We start from the raw sequence: 17,561 nt of genomic DNA on the forward strand, positions 1-17,561 counted from the left end.
ATGAATTAGAGTGTCTTGCGATTTTGTTTGGAATCGAACGTTTTGCAGTTTATCTTAAAGGACGAAAGTTCAAAATTTATACCGATCACAAAGGTCTGCAGTGGCTGCAGAACAGTAAGAATTGGAACAGTCGCTTAACCCGCTGGTCGCTTAAAATACAATCTTACCAATTCGAAATAGTATATATAAAAGGAAAAGATAATTTCGTTCCTGATACATTATCACGCTATCCTGTAAGATTGGAGAATGAAAGAAATTTGGAGACAGAGGTGCCACATTATCACATTAATCACCTCTGGGAGGAAGATGAAGATATGGAAGTGAGTGAATGGAAGCTCGCTCAAGCCAATGATGATTTCTGCTCTGAAACCATGTTCCGATTGAAACAACCCAGCGAAGACGATGATTTGTCTCTTACTAGATTACGAAAATCATTTAAAATTCATCATGAATTACTATTTAGATGTTACGGTGGTGAGTCACCACAATACAAGTTGTGTGTTCCTAGTTCGAAACGACAGCCATTGTTAAAATCTGTTCATGATGATTCTGGTCATTTTGGCATGGGAAAGTGTTACAGACAGTTGCAGTCGAGATACTATTGGAAAAAAATGAAAGCTGATATTTCAAATTACATACGGGATTGCCTCATATGTGCTAAGAGCAAGCCTGACAAATTAGGGATATTGAAAGAGAAGCTTCATATCAGTGGCAAGAGACCTCATGAAATGCTTTCGGTTGATATTATTGGAAAGTTACCGCCTTCTTCTGGTTACTGTTATATACTTAGCCTAATCGATGCTTTCTCCAAGTTTGTTACGATTTACCCTCTGCGAAGAGCCAGTACTTCTGAGATCATCCGGATAATGAAGGAGAGGTATTTTGTTCATTATCCAATTGTGAGAGTTATATTGTCCGATCAGGGATCCCAGTTCACTTCAAAATCTTGGAAAGATTTTAGTGAATCCTTAGGAATAAGACATGTATGTACAACGCCTTATCATCCGCAAGGAAATCCAGTTGAGAGAACTAACCAGGAAATAGTACGTATACTTCGTGTGTACTGCCAACATGACCATCAGACATGGTCCAAGCATCTATATGATGTAGCTTGGTTGCTAAATAATTCTGTGTCAGATATCACCGGCTGCTGTCCAACTGAGTTATTCTTCAGACATCCAGTTTCATCTCACGTGCTGAGAAATTTTCCATGGCCTGAGGTGAAGGAGAAGGATGAAGAATGGGAGGATAAAATTATACAGGCACAGTTAAGGGAGCGATACGCTCTTCTAAGGAGGAAATTAAAACAGAAGTTGCATGCTCTGAACTTAGAGGAAGGCGATCTTGTGTTACTAAGATGTCATCGGCTCAGTTCTGCAGTCAACAAAACTATTTCCAAGTTGTTCTATTTATGGACCGGCCCTTTCGTAGCTAGTCTATTAAAATATAACACTGCTCTTCTGTTGGACCCCAGAACAAGGAAAGAAGTGAAGAGGGTTAATTTTGACAACCTCAAGAAATTCAACTGTTCTCCTGAGATGAAGAGGAAAATCGTCGGTGACTGAATCCAAAATCTCCTAGACTGTTGAAAGTTTTCCAGTTCGTCGTCGATTTTGATTTTTCTTCGGAGGGGGCAATTGACACGTCCTTTCCCATTGCACAAATATTTATTGTTAATATCTATTGTTATTAATTATCTTTTCTTGTACAAATGTTTATTGTTTTTGTAATATCAATTACTGTAATTTACCTATCACTGATAATGTCAGGATAGTAACTAACCTGTATATAATTATCTTGTTAAGAGCTGTTGCCATGGGAATTACGAGTGTCTTTTGTCTTGACTTGGGAGTTCGGGCTTCGAGTTTTAAAGAGTGGTTAAGTTGAATTGTAAGAAGCTGTTATTTCTTTGACTGAAGTGGATTTTATGCACATAAGTATTTCTTTTGCTAAGACGTAAAATATAATTCTTTTCTCTTAGCGAAAACTTGACTTTGATTTGTTTTGACCAACGAACGAAGAGAGATATTACCCCATACCCTGAGAGGCATCACGTGTATGCTTTCGAGTCTTTCATGTGAACTTATTATTTGTTCTTTTAGTTAAATCATGTTCTTTTGACTAAAGAACGTTTCACCTGGAACCTTTTGATTATAAGACAACGATTATACCCACTAGGAGAGACCTAGTTTATTAATTTAATAAGGTGGGGAAAATTACGGGACACAAACTTTTATACTTTTCCAACATTTTATTTTCGATGTAGAACCAATCGCCCTCCCCGCCTCCTGTCTGCGGCCTCTAAGCCGAACAGGGACGCCGTTAGGGGCACTGGCCCCCCAAACACTTCCCAGTGCCCTTTCCCTCAATTTTCGCGCTTTAGAAGAAACTTTAGTTTAAAATTTAAAGGACCTGAAAATTATATTTTTAGACAACTTTGCATGTAGATCACAGTCGGTTTTATCTTTTCAGCGTGCTTGTTGGGAGAGTTAAATTTGAATATCATAATAATTTCATATTATGTATTATATGAGGCGTTGCGGATACGAAGGGCGAACTCAACAAACGTACATTGTGAGGGAAATGCGTTTCAAGTTGTCAGGCACAATGCGAACTCCACAGAAAATTGGTAACAGTAGATCGGAATGTTTCATGCGTGATTTCCATAGTTTTTTGTGGAGTTCGTATTGTGCTTGACAACTTGAAACGCATTTCCCTCACAATGTACGTTTGTTGAGTTCGCCCTTCGTATCGGCAACGCCTCATATGTTCCGAGACAGGGGCGCCGACTTGTCAAAATTATTGGGGGGTTGCTCTCATCACTGAAATAAATTAATGAATGACTCACTCCCTCCGTTTTTTAAATTTGGCCTCAGTGTTCGGAATCTCGTAAAAGCCCATGAATTCGTCAAAAATATCAAAATTTTCATTTACAGTTCGAATGCAGAATGTCAATTGTTCACGGATGGATATGTCACCAGTTTCGTCAGCCATAATAGCAAAATATTCCCAACTTTTAATATCTGCTACCACGGAGCGCAAGACAGATCTCCCAAATATATCAACGATCTCGTTCTGAATGTCATGTGAGAGCCATTTGTAGCCATTTGTAGCCCGAACGTCCCATCCACTCTCCTAGTTCAGGCACATCGTCTTTTGAAACTCTTTTTAGTAAAAATGTTAACAATACTCATAATTACATACTTAGTATATAGTAATAAGTCACGTGTTTTGCTGTCTCCGGTCATACCCCCCCCCCCAAAGTTGATGGTTTAGCGGTCTCAGCCCCCCAAAGTTGATGGTCTATAACATTTCAAATGTGTATTTAAAGATAAGTTCATGTGGCACAATTCAGAGTAAACTTTACAAGAGAAGCAAAATAATGCATTAGATCCTCTTAAGCAAAATTATTTGGGGGGATCTGCCCCACATCGTTAACATTGGGGGGGGTCTCAAGCCCCCAAGCCCCATGGAGTCGGCGCTTATGTTCCGAGAAGTATAATGTCTCATTTTGACACTCTAGGAGATCGTGTGTTAAAGTTCCGGATCACTCTTGGAAGGTGCAGCATTCATATTTCTCATTGAATATATACGTGCATATCGTTTCAGGCGCGGATGCACGGGGAGGGCGATAGGAGCGATTGCCCCTCCCAACTGCCAGGTCGTGGATATTATTATGGCTAATATTTTTGTGAAGACTCAAATTTGCTGTCTTTTATCACCAAGTTTAACAGGGTCGAGAATATTATTTTTAAAGTTTGGTATTAAATCCACTTTGTGTTCATGATAGACAAATCGAACGATACTGGACCTACAGTTTAAATTTGGATCCGAACCACTCTGTGCCTCAAAAGGGGATCGACCCGAGACCACCTTCAGGCATTTGTTTTTTGGTTTTTTGTTTATTTACTTGGTAACATTATAGTATAGGGGTGACGGATTTCTTCAAATTTACAGGAGAAAGTACTTACGGAAATCATTTTCTGTAGCGTTGTGGAAGTTCGTGAATGTAGTTTTGATGCATTTTAATGCCAATACATGTTGGTTTCTGCGAAAATCTCTGTCCGACACGCTGTTTCTGCTGCCGCCATTTGCTTTCTGCATGAGAGCACAATGTTCCCCGTAGTCAGTGATTCAAACTCGCCGTGTTTTCACTAGAACATGACGTGTCGAGTATTTTTATTTTTTTTAAAACTATGCTTGCCTAACCTAACTTAACCTAACCTAACCTTACGGAAAATGGTTTTTGGGGCTAACGTGAATGGTTTGTAGGGCTAACGTCAATGGTTTGTGAGGCTAACGTCAATGGTTTGTGAGGCTAACGTCAATGGTTTGTGAGGCTAACGTCAATGGTTTGCAAGGTATTAGCATAATTTCAAATCCGGGCACGAAAGTAGATATTTTCCGGTGAACGAGGTTGCAACACTGCATAAATCGACAAGAGACACAAACGCGCACTGAACCAGTACGCTATCGCCCGCCATAATGCGTTACAGAAACGAAATAACGAGTAACAGTAAGTACTCGTAAATGTAAGACATAGACATTATCTTAGTTAGAAATGCATTATTTCACCTTAGGAAATGTTCCGCATTCGAAAATAGTACGTTAGTAATGTAAAAAAGTGCGAAATATATGATTTATAGGTGTTATCCCCATACTATAATAGTACCATTTACTTTACTCCTGATGGTTCAGTTTACCTTGGCAACGGGAGGAAGTATGATAACGACGTAGAAAAATAACAATCTAACATTGATTTCCGGTGAGGTGAGAAACCCGATTGAAATTCGCCCCTTCCTATAACATCTGGATCCCCCTCTGTATCGTTTACGGGCACTTTACCCAACTGCAGATAAGGTGGTTTTGTCTTCGTGCGTAGCCTTGACCAAATATCGGATGTTTGTAGTGTTGCCACAATATGAGAGCACAATTTCCCTTTCCAAGGGGCAATATTTCCCTTTTTGGACCAATTTTTCCCTTCACCTAAGCAAATCATACAATAATAATAATAAGTATTAGTAGTGGTAGTAGCAGGAGTTGTAATTATTATTATTATTATTATTATTATTATTATTAGTGGTGGTGGTGGAAGCACTAGCAGTAGTATTTCCGTTGGTCCATTTCCGTGTGAATAAAGAATGTTAAATTTTTCACATACATGTCACTTTCATCGCTTCCTGACCAGATGTCCCAGGTTTGGATCCTGGTAAGAAATCAATTTAATTGTTAATCCTCATCGTTACTATTATCCGAAAGTGCAGAAAAGCGACGTACTTAACAGATATATAAATAGATACAGGCTATATTCAAGGGAGCAGAAAAATGAAAATGTGAATATGCAACTGGAACTTAACATATATTGTAATAATGTAGTCAGATGTCTTAAAATTTGCCTGAAATTGTGGTATTTTTCATCGAAATTCCCATTTCCCTTTTGACTAAAATTTCGGTCCGAATTTCCCTGCAGAAGGGAAATTTCCCTTCATGTGGCAACACTGGATGTTTGTTGCACTAAAACTCCATGTTAAAGCTCATTCATATCTCTCACACACAGACTGCCTTGACACCAGCACATAGAGCCAGACCTAAACTGAACGTAATAGACCAAACAACTGCTGAACCTCTGCACTGGCGCCAGTGTCGATAACGAATCAGCTTCGACCTTTGACTTCACTGCAAGGGAAACGAATGTTTCGTCCGCTCCCCCCAAATACCTATTAGAAGAGCTGGAAACAAGATGGAAAGTGTGAGCACGAAGTGGAGAACAGATTAACCGTGAAATATGGTTTCTCACTTGGAAAAAAAAATATATGCTAATTAATTTCCGAGCAGGGGAACAAATGTCATTTATACCCGTGGTGGCAGAGAACCCGAAGGGATTCTGTTGGTGGGAAACGGTTCATTTTGTGAAATTAGAAGGGGGGATATGTTTCCTAGATTAAGGGCTCGGCTGTAAAACATGGTAAGTGACATTTTGGTCATTTCTGAGTTACTTAAGAAGGAAGGTTATTAGAAGCTATAGTGTAGATAAATTGTTTTCGTGTTGTGTTTACAAATTTCAGAAGGATTCACTGAGTTCAATGCAAATTGTATGACATAGCAATTTCATTCGAATATTGTAACGTTGTAACTCAAAAATGACCAAATGTCATTTACCATGTTTTACACCAGAGCCCTTCAAATAATTTACATTCATTTCTCTAATCTGTGAACAAGGGGCATATGTTCATGAACGTCAAGGCATAGCTACCGACTTTTGAAAGGCAACGCACTTTCTGCCCCCCCCCCCCCTGCCCCAATTCACGCACGTAGAGGGTCATGTAGTATGTTTATGCCAATCTACTTCTTCAAAATTTATTTTAAGTTGGCAACTCTGGGATAGAGTAAGATTTGTACGTACATCTTCCCCTTCACTCATACAAACTTATGTTTTACGTTTTATTATTATTATTTTACGAATTATAAAATTGAAATTTAATTAAAACTAACTGACTTTGTTGATAAGTTCAGACTTGAATCCACTATTTAAATATAAACTGGATTCGCCTTACTTCTTTTCATAAACATCTGTAATTTTGTTGATGAATAGTTCTTTGTCTTTTAATACTTTTTTGTACTCTTTAACTGTTAATTCATGATATTTTCTACACTATAATTGTCTGAAATTCTTGAAAGTAACAGTTTATGTTCCAGAAGTTCAAAAACAATCACTTGAGGGAGAAATAGTGTGAAAAATTTCGAGATTTTCTTCCCCTTCAGGAATTTTGAAAATTTCCCGATTTAGTCTGTAAATGGCGAATCTTTTCAGTCCCGAAATTCGGGGTTATAAAATGTCTCTTCCCAATCTTGCCCCGACGAAAAGTTTTCCGTCCCGTATAGTTAGTCAACATGATTCTAATTTTTCCGCTTCTGCTCTTTGTTTTGTTGGACATGGCAGTCAATTTCAGTAACTTATTTTGATTTGATTTGATTTATTTTACTTCGCTTCTTGTGCCACTTTTGGCTAATTTGCGAAGATGAGGATGAGTGATGATATGATGAATAGACATCACAAACGTCCATGCCCAAGCCAAGATTCGAACCCGGGACCCCTGGCGTCGCAGCACGATGTGCTAACCACTCCGCCACGGGGGCCGGCTTCTGTAACTTAAAGTCTGTAAATAATATATAATATAAACAATATTACCTGAAATAAAATATAGCTACAATTTTCTCATTGGAATTACCTGATCTTTTTTTAGATATCTGAAGGGGCAAGTGCCCCTCGCCCCCCCCCCTTGCGGGCGCCCTTGGTATTAGATATTAGAATATGTAGGTGTGTATTGTATTTGTTATATTATCATTCGTTGTTAGGAATTCTCACGTGTTTTTGGCAAGCGACAATAGCAGAAGTTCACGTGGCAATTATCTTTACTTTTATATAATTTTCGCACGGCAAATCATACGAAATTCTTTACGCGATTGTGCGGAAAGTCTGGTTGAAAAACAAAAGTTACGTTCGCGCTATAAAATAAACTAACGCTTTTTACAGTAACGTTACATTGAATACCGAGCCAGGCACGTGAAACCAGCTATGCGCATGGCTTTCGCTCGCTGTCGCATTCATACGCGCGCGTGACGTCACGCAGGTTCAATCAATGGCCAGCAAGCTTGGCTGCCAGCTAATCGTCCACTGTCCTCTTTTTGGATGTAAAGTGCTCGTAATGTGAACAGCTGTTTCGCAAGTGCTACTGTTCGGACGCAACTGTCTTCAGCTTCAAGCCGTATCAGCTGATAGTGCAAGGGACGCCATACATCAAGTCAAGATGGCTCGTCTACTGCTACTCCTGCCCCGGTAAGTTACACGCTTCTAGCGCTACCTGACGGGGGGATTCAGTTGCCCGGGTCAGTGTCTTTTCCAGCGGAAATGTTTCGTTTTGTCAGTTCAAGGACGTGACAACTGTACCTAATGTTATTTTAATGTGTGTAAATGGCATAATAGCTCATACTCTCAATGATGTCCTCGCTTTTTTGTTTGTGTTGTGTGTGGAATTCGAGATATGCACTTGCACAAATGTTTACCGTTCATACTTGTTTCACACGTGCACTGAATAGAGGTCAAGGTCATATTATGTACGCACCAATCGTCAACCCTCTCGCTTCTTTTGTGGTATACAGGGATTTTTTTTTTTTGCTATCAGTAAATTATACTGTGCATGTGACACGTGTGAATTTTTCAACAAGCTTTAGAAGAAAGTTAAGTATTGTTAATTATTTTAGTTTCACGTTGCTCACCTCTCTGATGGCATATATTCAGGGGAGGTTGAAGCTTTATTTATCGATAATGGACTAAAATGCATCGATAAAATAATATTAATATGTAAGATCAATGGAAACATTGTAAAACAAAGATTGTAAACCTACTGCCCAAGACGATGCCATACCATCCTGTATGCTTTACCAAATTCCTGATTTTTTTACTTGTCGGAAGAAAGGACTTCACATCTTTGACAAAGTTCGAACCCAGGACACTTGGTTTCGCAGCGAGTTTAAAAACCAGTTTGCCACAGTGTTTGCTATTAACCATTTTAATTCACTGTGCCACTAATTTTAAAATAAATGCTTCAGTGTTTCATGTTACCTATATACCAAAGCAATTTATTGTGCTAGAACAGATATCGAAAGAGGACATAGATAATTTTAGACTCAAAGCGACTTGGATGTGTATATTCACGTACTAGTTATTCCAGTAATCATGTTTTGCTGAACCTGTCTGTTCTGGTTCAAGTTACAAGAAAATGCGAGAGTATCAGATAAACCAGACATTAAGTTGTTGAATTGCTCACGTATATACATACACGGTGTGGCTTTGTTTTTCAAACAGAATCGAGAATAGGCAGATTTCAACTGTTGTTTAACTACCGTTATTTAGCACCACTTTCTCCGGAGCTTTCTATGTATGTGTAAAACATTAGTACTGCAGGACTTTTAAACAGATGAAGTGGAACAGGATTGTGAAAAATACAAGCATAGCAACAAATTAATCGTTATTTACTTGTTTAAAAGGTTGATTGCTGGAGAGAAGAGATTTGAAAGTATCTATCTGATATACTTAATCACTTCTTAGAAATGTAAAGAATCTGTACGATTTATCTTTCGAGATTTCCACTGAAATATAAAAGCTAGGTTGTATGTTACGTGCCACGTAATATGTTGACTCTTATTATGATCTTGAGAGTGTTAATAAGCAGATATACGCCCACGAAAAGTCCTTGGGTCCAGATATAACTTGGTACTTCTGACTATCGTGAACGAATCTTTTCAAAGCTCGTAGTCCAACAGAGATTACAGCACAAGGTACAACTCTCGGTAGAATTTAATCCTACTTAATTATCGATTTAATGGAAAATAATGGTTGGAAGTTGCACAGTCACGTTGCATGCTTATCTACTCCATCAATTCTTTGAAATGTAACTTTTGTTTTCGCAGTGAGTTTCAGTTGTAAGAAGCTGCAAATGACTGTGCAAGGGAGCAGAGTCCGAAATCAATGTGGTTTTTTAGTAATTTTCATAGAAACGGTGTTCTTTTATTTAAGTGGGTGGGGTTATATCCGGGCGTACATTTTCTGTGACGATTTTTTTTCGTCAGGAAAGGGTGGGGGCGAATCCTTTGATTAACGAACTCATCTTCGGGAGTTCATTTCAATTTACAGAACTTGGAAATTCACGATTGACATATACAATATACATAAATAATATGCCTATGATTGTATTGTTTACATCGCGTCATTTTCACACCTTTGTAAGTTATTCGTGATAGTTAGAACAATTAATGAACTGACGAGAGTTCGAGCAGGAAGTAGCAGTCAATCTAATGACATCAGACGCACAGCATGCATAAGGCGATTAACTGCTAAATGAATTGTCAATACTGTCACTTTATCTCATTTGTCATTGTCAGCAACCAACATTCACTGATTTCAACATGCTTAGTATTGACATTTCAATCAACGGTGGAATAATAACCTCTCTTTAGGGGGCGGACGATGTTTATTGTGTATCTGTCAACACCTGGATGCATTTAATTTCTAGTGGAGATGGTGTCGAGAACGAGATTGACTTGTTTAAAATCGAGACGAGACGAGACTAGGCTTAGTGTCTGATAATCTTGGTCTTGTTCGAGATTGTAAAATAGGATGTAGCTATTTTATTTGAAAAAATATACACAAACCAAATTTAGTTGACTATTCGATTTATTTACGTATCAAGCAGTTATCTACTCTATTACTCAAGAGCTGAGCCGATACTCATGTATCGGTATCGGAAGAATCGGTTGGAATTTATTTGCCGATATCTTTCTGGCATTTTAGTTTCTCACGGGATCCGCAAAAATCCCCTAAGGCATAATTATCCTGGAAATTTTGAAAAATTCGAAGTTTCTTTTAATTTTGAACCACTTTTGTGTGAAAAAACTGAATTTTGTGATAACATATAATTTAGTATTCTGATGTAATCCTCAAATATTTTAGAGCAAAAATCTTTCTAAATTGGTTCATATAATACTTACACGCTAATATTAATGTTTATTTTTAACAGCTATTCCAAGTGGTATCGGCTCGGCCCTAATATTGTGTTTATAGCAATGGCAAATTTATTCAATTCGTGGAAACTGTGAACTTTTCAGTCAGGATAAAAGTATGTTTTTCGAGGGTTTGTGGCGTCAGAACGTGGCGTCAAGCAAAAAAAAAATCAATTAAACTACTGAACAAGGCAACATTTATAGTATAAAAAATATAAACACTAAAAACGTAACGTTTCCACCCTCTAACAGAGTCTTCTTCAAACGAAACTTCAAGAAGACCCCGTCAGAGGGTGGAAACGTTACTTTTTTAGTGTATATATTTTTTATACTATAAATTTTGTCTTGGTCAGTATTTTAATGTTCTATTAACATGGAGACAAGGCTTAACTGTGTTATCAATTAAAATTGTTTGCTTTAACAGTGTGTGTATACATGTAGAAAATTTGTGTAATGGCATGCTCGAAATATTTCGAGACGAGACGAGTTTTCTAAGTCACGTCTACCATCCGTGATATCTAGTTTTAGATACTTCTGTGGGTGACTCCTTAGTCTTAGACGCCAATGAAATCGACGTCTTTCAGGGAGAAATTGTCACCGGGAATCAATTTCCAGTAGACCCAACGCAACTACAGATGAAACCTTTGCGCGTAACCATTATTTGTCCACGTGAAATGCTGATACACTTTGATCTACACAAGGCTGTTTCAGCTGATAAGTTGAACTTGCAGACGTCTCACCATATGAACAAAAGTTCATGGTTGGTTGTATGTTAAGAGTTAAATGTTGTATGCGTACCCATTGCAGCATATTTATATGCAAATTGATCATGTTCAAATGTATGTACACCTCTCGCTTGATCTATTCCACAAAACTAATTCTCAGCCTTTTTTCAAAGTCGTTTTAGATCTGAACGTATGTGGTATGGCCGTGAATCATTTATTAAGTTTTTCATTTTATTAGAAAAGGACAGAAACAAATTCTACGTATGTATGTGTGTGTCCGAAAATACATGATACGATTAGAGAACTGTTAACATCATCAACGTTATACTTTGAGATAAAAACTTTATACGTGCATGAAGTAATATAAAACCAGAGGCCAACTTTTCAAAAAAACATTGCGTACGCTCAAACACGCCAGTTCACAAAAAAAATCTCATAAACTCCCCCTTCCATGTATTATGATATTAATGCACACCAACAATGCATCTTTATTTTAAAAAATCTGTTATTTACTGATTTCAATAAACAATCCACCACGAATCACGAAAACATATACATGATAACAACAACAAATTATTGGGTGGGTTCGGGCCCCACGGGCACACATATAAGTTGGCGCCACTGTATAAAACCATATTTTCCAAAATAATTTAACTCCCATGAAATTTTACTTACCACCACTTTTGTTGTAAGATGTTAAATAAGAGTAAGGTTCTCTCTACTGCATTACGTGTAATGAAGGCACATAGGAGGGTGTGGATGAAGGCCTCTGCATATTCTTGATATCGACCATACTGGAGGTGATGTGATCGGCACCACGCTCCAGCCACCTTTAGTTCTCAGGGTTGTCCCCAGATACTCATTGTTGAGATGCTGCTTCACCCGCTTTCGTGTGGTCGTCTATGTCACCCACTCGAAAAATCGAACCTGAGTTTCTCGTGTGGTAGCCAGTTCCTACCAACTGGTTTATAGATTAAACTTTATATTTCATGATTTTCAAGCTTATATGTATAGTTCAAGGTGCGTTTTTTACAGGTGGACCCGTCGTGGATAACCATCGAACTAGATTCTATGACGTTTCGTGAAAGACCTTAACTTTCTCACAAATCTTACGATTGGCTCACCTGTATCTACTCAACTTGACTGAATATAAATCGTTTTTCAGATAAAGTGGGTTCATGAAATGCGATAAGACAAACTAGAGGAGTCGTAATTCTATGGTTACAATTAGATTTCCCGATAACATCTGAACTATGTGCCACGATCTGAGCCCTCGTAACAACTGATAAATTTAGGGATGTTACTAAGGCGATATAAGGTTATAATCTGTGGTTATACTTTCAAACATATTGCATACTTACCATATGCATTGATTTCGTATATTGCGATAAAGAATTTCATAATACTTTGAGATAAAAACTATTACGCAAGCACACCTCATACTGACCCAGAATATACTTTATCGCCAGTTGAGCATGGAATTAGCTCTATCTGACTGACACTATAAAAGCAGCAAATGAAATGCCGCCGAATATACAGTATTATACGCTTTCGTTTTCTCATGTGCACTCCTGTTCAGATAAAATGGCACATACTTCAACTGTCCAACGTTATAAAGTGTGTCACTTTATGTGAACAGGAGTGTGAATGGAAAAAAAATCGAAGCGCTAGCTGTAATTTCAAATGTCCTGATTTTGAATTGTCATTTCTAACATATTTGTGCTTTTTTTTAAAAATACAAGAATAGGTATATTATAGCTTGTTTGCTGTTGTTGATGATTAAACCGCTTTACTATATGCTGCTAAATCATCCACATCGATTTTTTTCTTGTAACGGTTCGTAAGGAAATATTTTATTGGTCCGTCGGTATCCAGGCTACAATATTTGTTCCTGCGCCTGTTGGCCAGGAGCGCCAACTTTTGAGAAACTTTTGGTTTGGTTGAACTCGGAACGGAGATTTTTTCATGATCAGGACAGTTCTGAGCGGAATACATGCATTTTATAGTGATCGTTTTGGCCTATAATAGTCATAATTGCCAATAGATAGATGCCTTTTGAGTGCCTGCTCCGAGAAAATGAAAAATCTGTCCATGTTCATTCACTCTTAGTGCCTATTATGTTTCCGGTGCATCTTGCGTGCCTATTTTGAGAGTTGTTAGTGCCTCTCGATGCTCATCGTGGTCATAAGCCTTTCTCCTCCCTTCCTCTCCTAATAACGATGTAACCACGGAAAATGTAAATAATATGACATTGAAAAATGTCATATTGAAAATGTAACAAATTATTGTGAACTATTAGTCAGTAATTAATTTGTGAGATTTTTTTTTAAGTGTATAATGATGAAACTTTTTTCTTAAGTGCGGGGATTTTATTTCTAAAATAAAATATAATAACAGGCAAATTGTTGGGTGGGGCTCGAACCCCACGGGCCCATGTAAGTTGGTGCCACTGCTGGTGGCTCAAGTCTACTGGACTTGTTCTCGGGATATTCTCCTTCCTGGCTCCAGGGAATGGAATTTCCCAACGCAGGGGCAGGTGATCAAGGTCTGTGACCGTGAACGATATAATTGAAGGTGGAAAAGTTGCACAGGGAGCATTCCTTCCTTCCCTTTCGTACAGTGTTGCCAAATATGTTTCATGCACAGCGAATTCTCACTCTCTTGAGGGAAGGAAGCAGGTGGAGTGAATGAATTTCTGTGCCTGCAGTGTTGACACGTAAAGCAGACACGTATCTAGAAATATATTTCGGGGGGGTCGAACAAAGTGTCTCAGAAATAATAATAATGATAATAATATAAATGTTTAAATTAAAATGATTATATCATAATTGTACGTACGTATTAAATGAAATTAAAATAATTTTAATTAAATATGCAAATTAAATAATATTGTATTCTTATTATTACATGAATAGCTAAAAAATGCGGTATAAAATAATATATGTACAAAGACGTATTCAAACAACTGCCTTGGCAAGGAAATTAATGTTCAGTAGATAAAGAATTGAAAATTTATTGAGTAACAAAAAAGGATGCGAGATCCAGTTGACGAAAAGTAAAGTTCCTGATATTTTATGCACATTATTATGAGCAGTTGTGTTCAAAAATCTTCTTTGGACCGGTCATTCAAAGACGTATGAAAAACCTTTGCCTTCCAATAATCTGGGCATGCATGCAAAAAAAAGCTAAAGAAGTAATTTTTTTAAAATTTTTTTGTGCTTGGTAAGTCTTATGGCGAGGGCCGGGGGTTCGGATCCCCTCCCCCTTAAATACGTCCTTGATATGGAGGGAAGTTCAGGTAAAACTTTGAGTCAAAAGGACAAAAATCGAGATTCTGCGAAAAAATGTGAAAGCGTTAGGAAAACTTTTTGAGATGTCAGCTTCATATTAAGATCCTTAAGTGTGAAATGCATTTTCTCTTCTCTATAATCGTGTAAACTATTGCCGTCAGAAAAGCACAATAATTAACATTTCGCTTGGGAACAGTTAATTGATTGATTTTTATTATTTAGCGTCGCTTTTCTGCCCCTTTTGGCTAATCGCGACGATGGGCCATTGATAAAACTTGAATAGTAGAAATAATTATCGAGATAGTTATGACTATAACTATTAAAAACTAGTAAAATATGACCTATTTTAATTCAAATTTATTATTTTTTTATTTTTTTATTTGAACTTCTATGTGCGAGCCGTTGGCTGTATGCACTACATGTTGATTCACATTGGTGATTCTTTTGACACATGTTTGAAAATATGAAACAAAAACAAACATATATATATATATATATATATATATATATATATATATATATATATATATTGTACAATTCTGGTTCCACAGTCCACGTATTATAAGCTAAGGTTACTTTGTGCGGTTTCTTCGCTCTTATCGGTATCCGCTATCGCCTTTCCTCGTTCTCTCACTTCTCACAAATATCTCCCCACTCATTGCACTATCTCAGTTATGATTCCTCTTCTATCTTCTACCACTTCCATTATTTCCCTCCCTGTTACGTTCTTAACCCACTTGTCTCGCAAATCACGCGTAGAGGGGCAGGCAGATAGCAGATGCTCGTCCGTCTCTACCTCCCCGAACAAAGAGCATATCGTTTCCCACGCTTCATTCTTACTTGTTTCCAACCCCCCAGTCTGAACCATGCTAACCATCCCCCCTTTTTTTGCCCACTAAGTTTATGTATCTTGCTTTGCCCCATTCCCTTGATTTCAGTTGGTTCTTTAGTGAAGTCTTCGTCTGGCAGTCGGCTAGTATTTCTTGTCTGTCTATGTCCAGCAGTCTCTCCGATTTGGTTTTCTACTGATGTATCTACCCTACCTCTCGTTTCCCACACCCACTCCACCCCAATAGAGTACAACATGTTTTTTATATCCCTCGCCCAGTTCCGTGTATTTTCTTCTCTTACTTGCATTATCAGACAATGACCCTTCAGTGTCGTGTTACCCTCCCTTGCCAGCTGCAGCCAATACTCTAAAGCTCTCATCCGAGCTTGTACTGTCTCTCTGTTAAGAACCAGTTCTTTAAGTACTCCCCCATTGGCAGTGCTTCTACTTACACACATCACTTTTTTTATAGAATTCTGTTTGGATGCTTGTGACTATGTTCCCTCCTCTAGCCCCCCACAATTCAACCCCATAGTTCATGGTTCCTGTTACTATTGACTTGTACAAACTCTGAATCACCGAGAACAGCATTTGGGGTACTTTACTTATGGTACGTATTACTTGGTCTATTGCGAGCTTTGCTTTGCTTTTTCTTGTCTGTATATGTTGCGTCCAACTTCCCGTCATCCTTGGGGAGACTTTTCCACGAGATAAGTCAATATCCAGCTCAATGTATTTCATTATTTTTTATATTTCTTACACTGAGTGTACTGAATGCCTAGTTATTTATTTTCTTTCTAACTTTTACGCACCTCGGTGGAAGTACTTCAGGGGAAAGATTATCTTCAGTGAAACTCTTTTCTTCTTTTTTTTAACAGTGTCCCTGCCTTTTAGTCAAGGAGACCGGCGGAGACATATAGTGGTTCGGATCCCACTTTAAACAGTAGGTCTAGTCCCGATTAGCCTTACTGTGCAAAAAGTGGACTTATACAACAGTCAGTGGCGTGCCCAAGAGGGGTGGTGGTGGGGGGTTTATAACCCCCCTTTTTGTTCCAGTACTTTTTTTTAAAAAAGGACGTTAAAGGTAGGAAAATACAGCAAAATGGGGACTGACTACTTAACCTTTACACCGCCGAGCGCGTTTTCGAAAGTAACCCCTCTCTGGCCGCGGCCTTTGCGCGCGATTTTTAAATTTTTACACCTATTTCAGAAACAAACGTTATATCTCGGAGACTATTTGAGCAATCTACTTTGGGTAACTTTTGTTTTGCAGCTAGAACATCAGGGCATGCAACCGTGCAGGAATCAAAACACCAAAGTCAATAAGAGGGGTTAAGTGGGCCGCGGCTTCCAACTTTCAATAAAAAAATCATAAAATATGGGGAGTTTTTCACATATTCGATAATGTAATGCACCCAGGAACATGAAATGACTTTCATTCGCTTGAGAAAGGACCATTCTTTGAAAATAAGGCTAAAGTTTGCGACCCCTTCCAAAGTAGCGGGGGAAGAGGGGGCAAACTCCCCATTTTATGATTTTTTCATTGAAAGTTGGGGGCCGCGGCCCACCCAACCCCTCATATTGCCTTTGGCGTTTTGATTTTTGCATGGTTGCATGCCCTGATGTTTTAGCTGCAAAACAAAAGTTACCCGAAGTAGATTGGTCAAATAGTCTACGAGTTATAACATTTTTTGTGAAATTAGTGTACAAATTTAAAATTCGCGCCAGCTTCATTACGTACGCAACTTTGGAGTTCGGGGGGGGGGGGGGGGTCCTGGGTGGGTGGAGTTTCTTCCACAAGACATTTCAAAGTTTTATCTGAACATCTGTTAGCGCTCACAACTTCACATACAAGTATGAAGGTGCTAAAAGCACATGAACTTTGGCCGACTACGCCTATATTTTCAGTGGGTTACATGTGACCTCTTGGCCGAGTAAAGGTTTTAAAAAAGTACCTATAACCCTTCCCTTTCGCAAATCCTGGGCACCTGCTTAAAAACAGTTCTGGGGTTCACGCAGCTTTTAATCAATGAGCACGGGAGGAGGGTGCTGATCACATCACCTCCATTATGGCGAGATCTAGAATGTGTGGAGCCCCACTTCCACACCCTTAATGTGTTATCGTGGTATTATCGGTATGGTGCAGTGCACAGGGGG

At 38.4% G+C, this 17,561-nt stretch overlaps 1 protein-coding gene across 1 annotated transcript in view; it reads left to right on the top strand.

Moving 5' to 3' along the window:
- Positions 1–7,647: 7,647 nt before the first annotated feature.
- LOC145980377 (phosphoenolpyruvate carboxykinase [GTP], mitochondrial-like) overlaps positions 7,648–17,561 on the top strand; it is a 58,786-nt gene continuing 48,872 nt past the window's right edge. The window contains exon 1 of the mRNA XM_083113443.1: positions 7,648–7,837. Coding sequence (XP_082969569.1) covers positions 7,809–7,837 — 29 coding nt within the window. The 5' untranslated portion in view covers positions 7,648–7,808. The remainder of the gene's footprint in view (positions 7,838–17,561) is intronic.

Source organism: Lepisma saccharinum, chromosome 27 (genome assembly GCF_977018435.1).
Source record: "Lepisma saccharinum chromosome 27, izLepSacc3.1, whole genome shotgun sequence".
In the NCBI taxonomy this organism is placed as follows: domain Eukaryota; kingdom Metazoa; phylum Arthropoda; class Insecta; order Zygentoma; family Lepismatidae; genus Lepisma; species Lepisma saccharinum.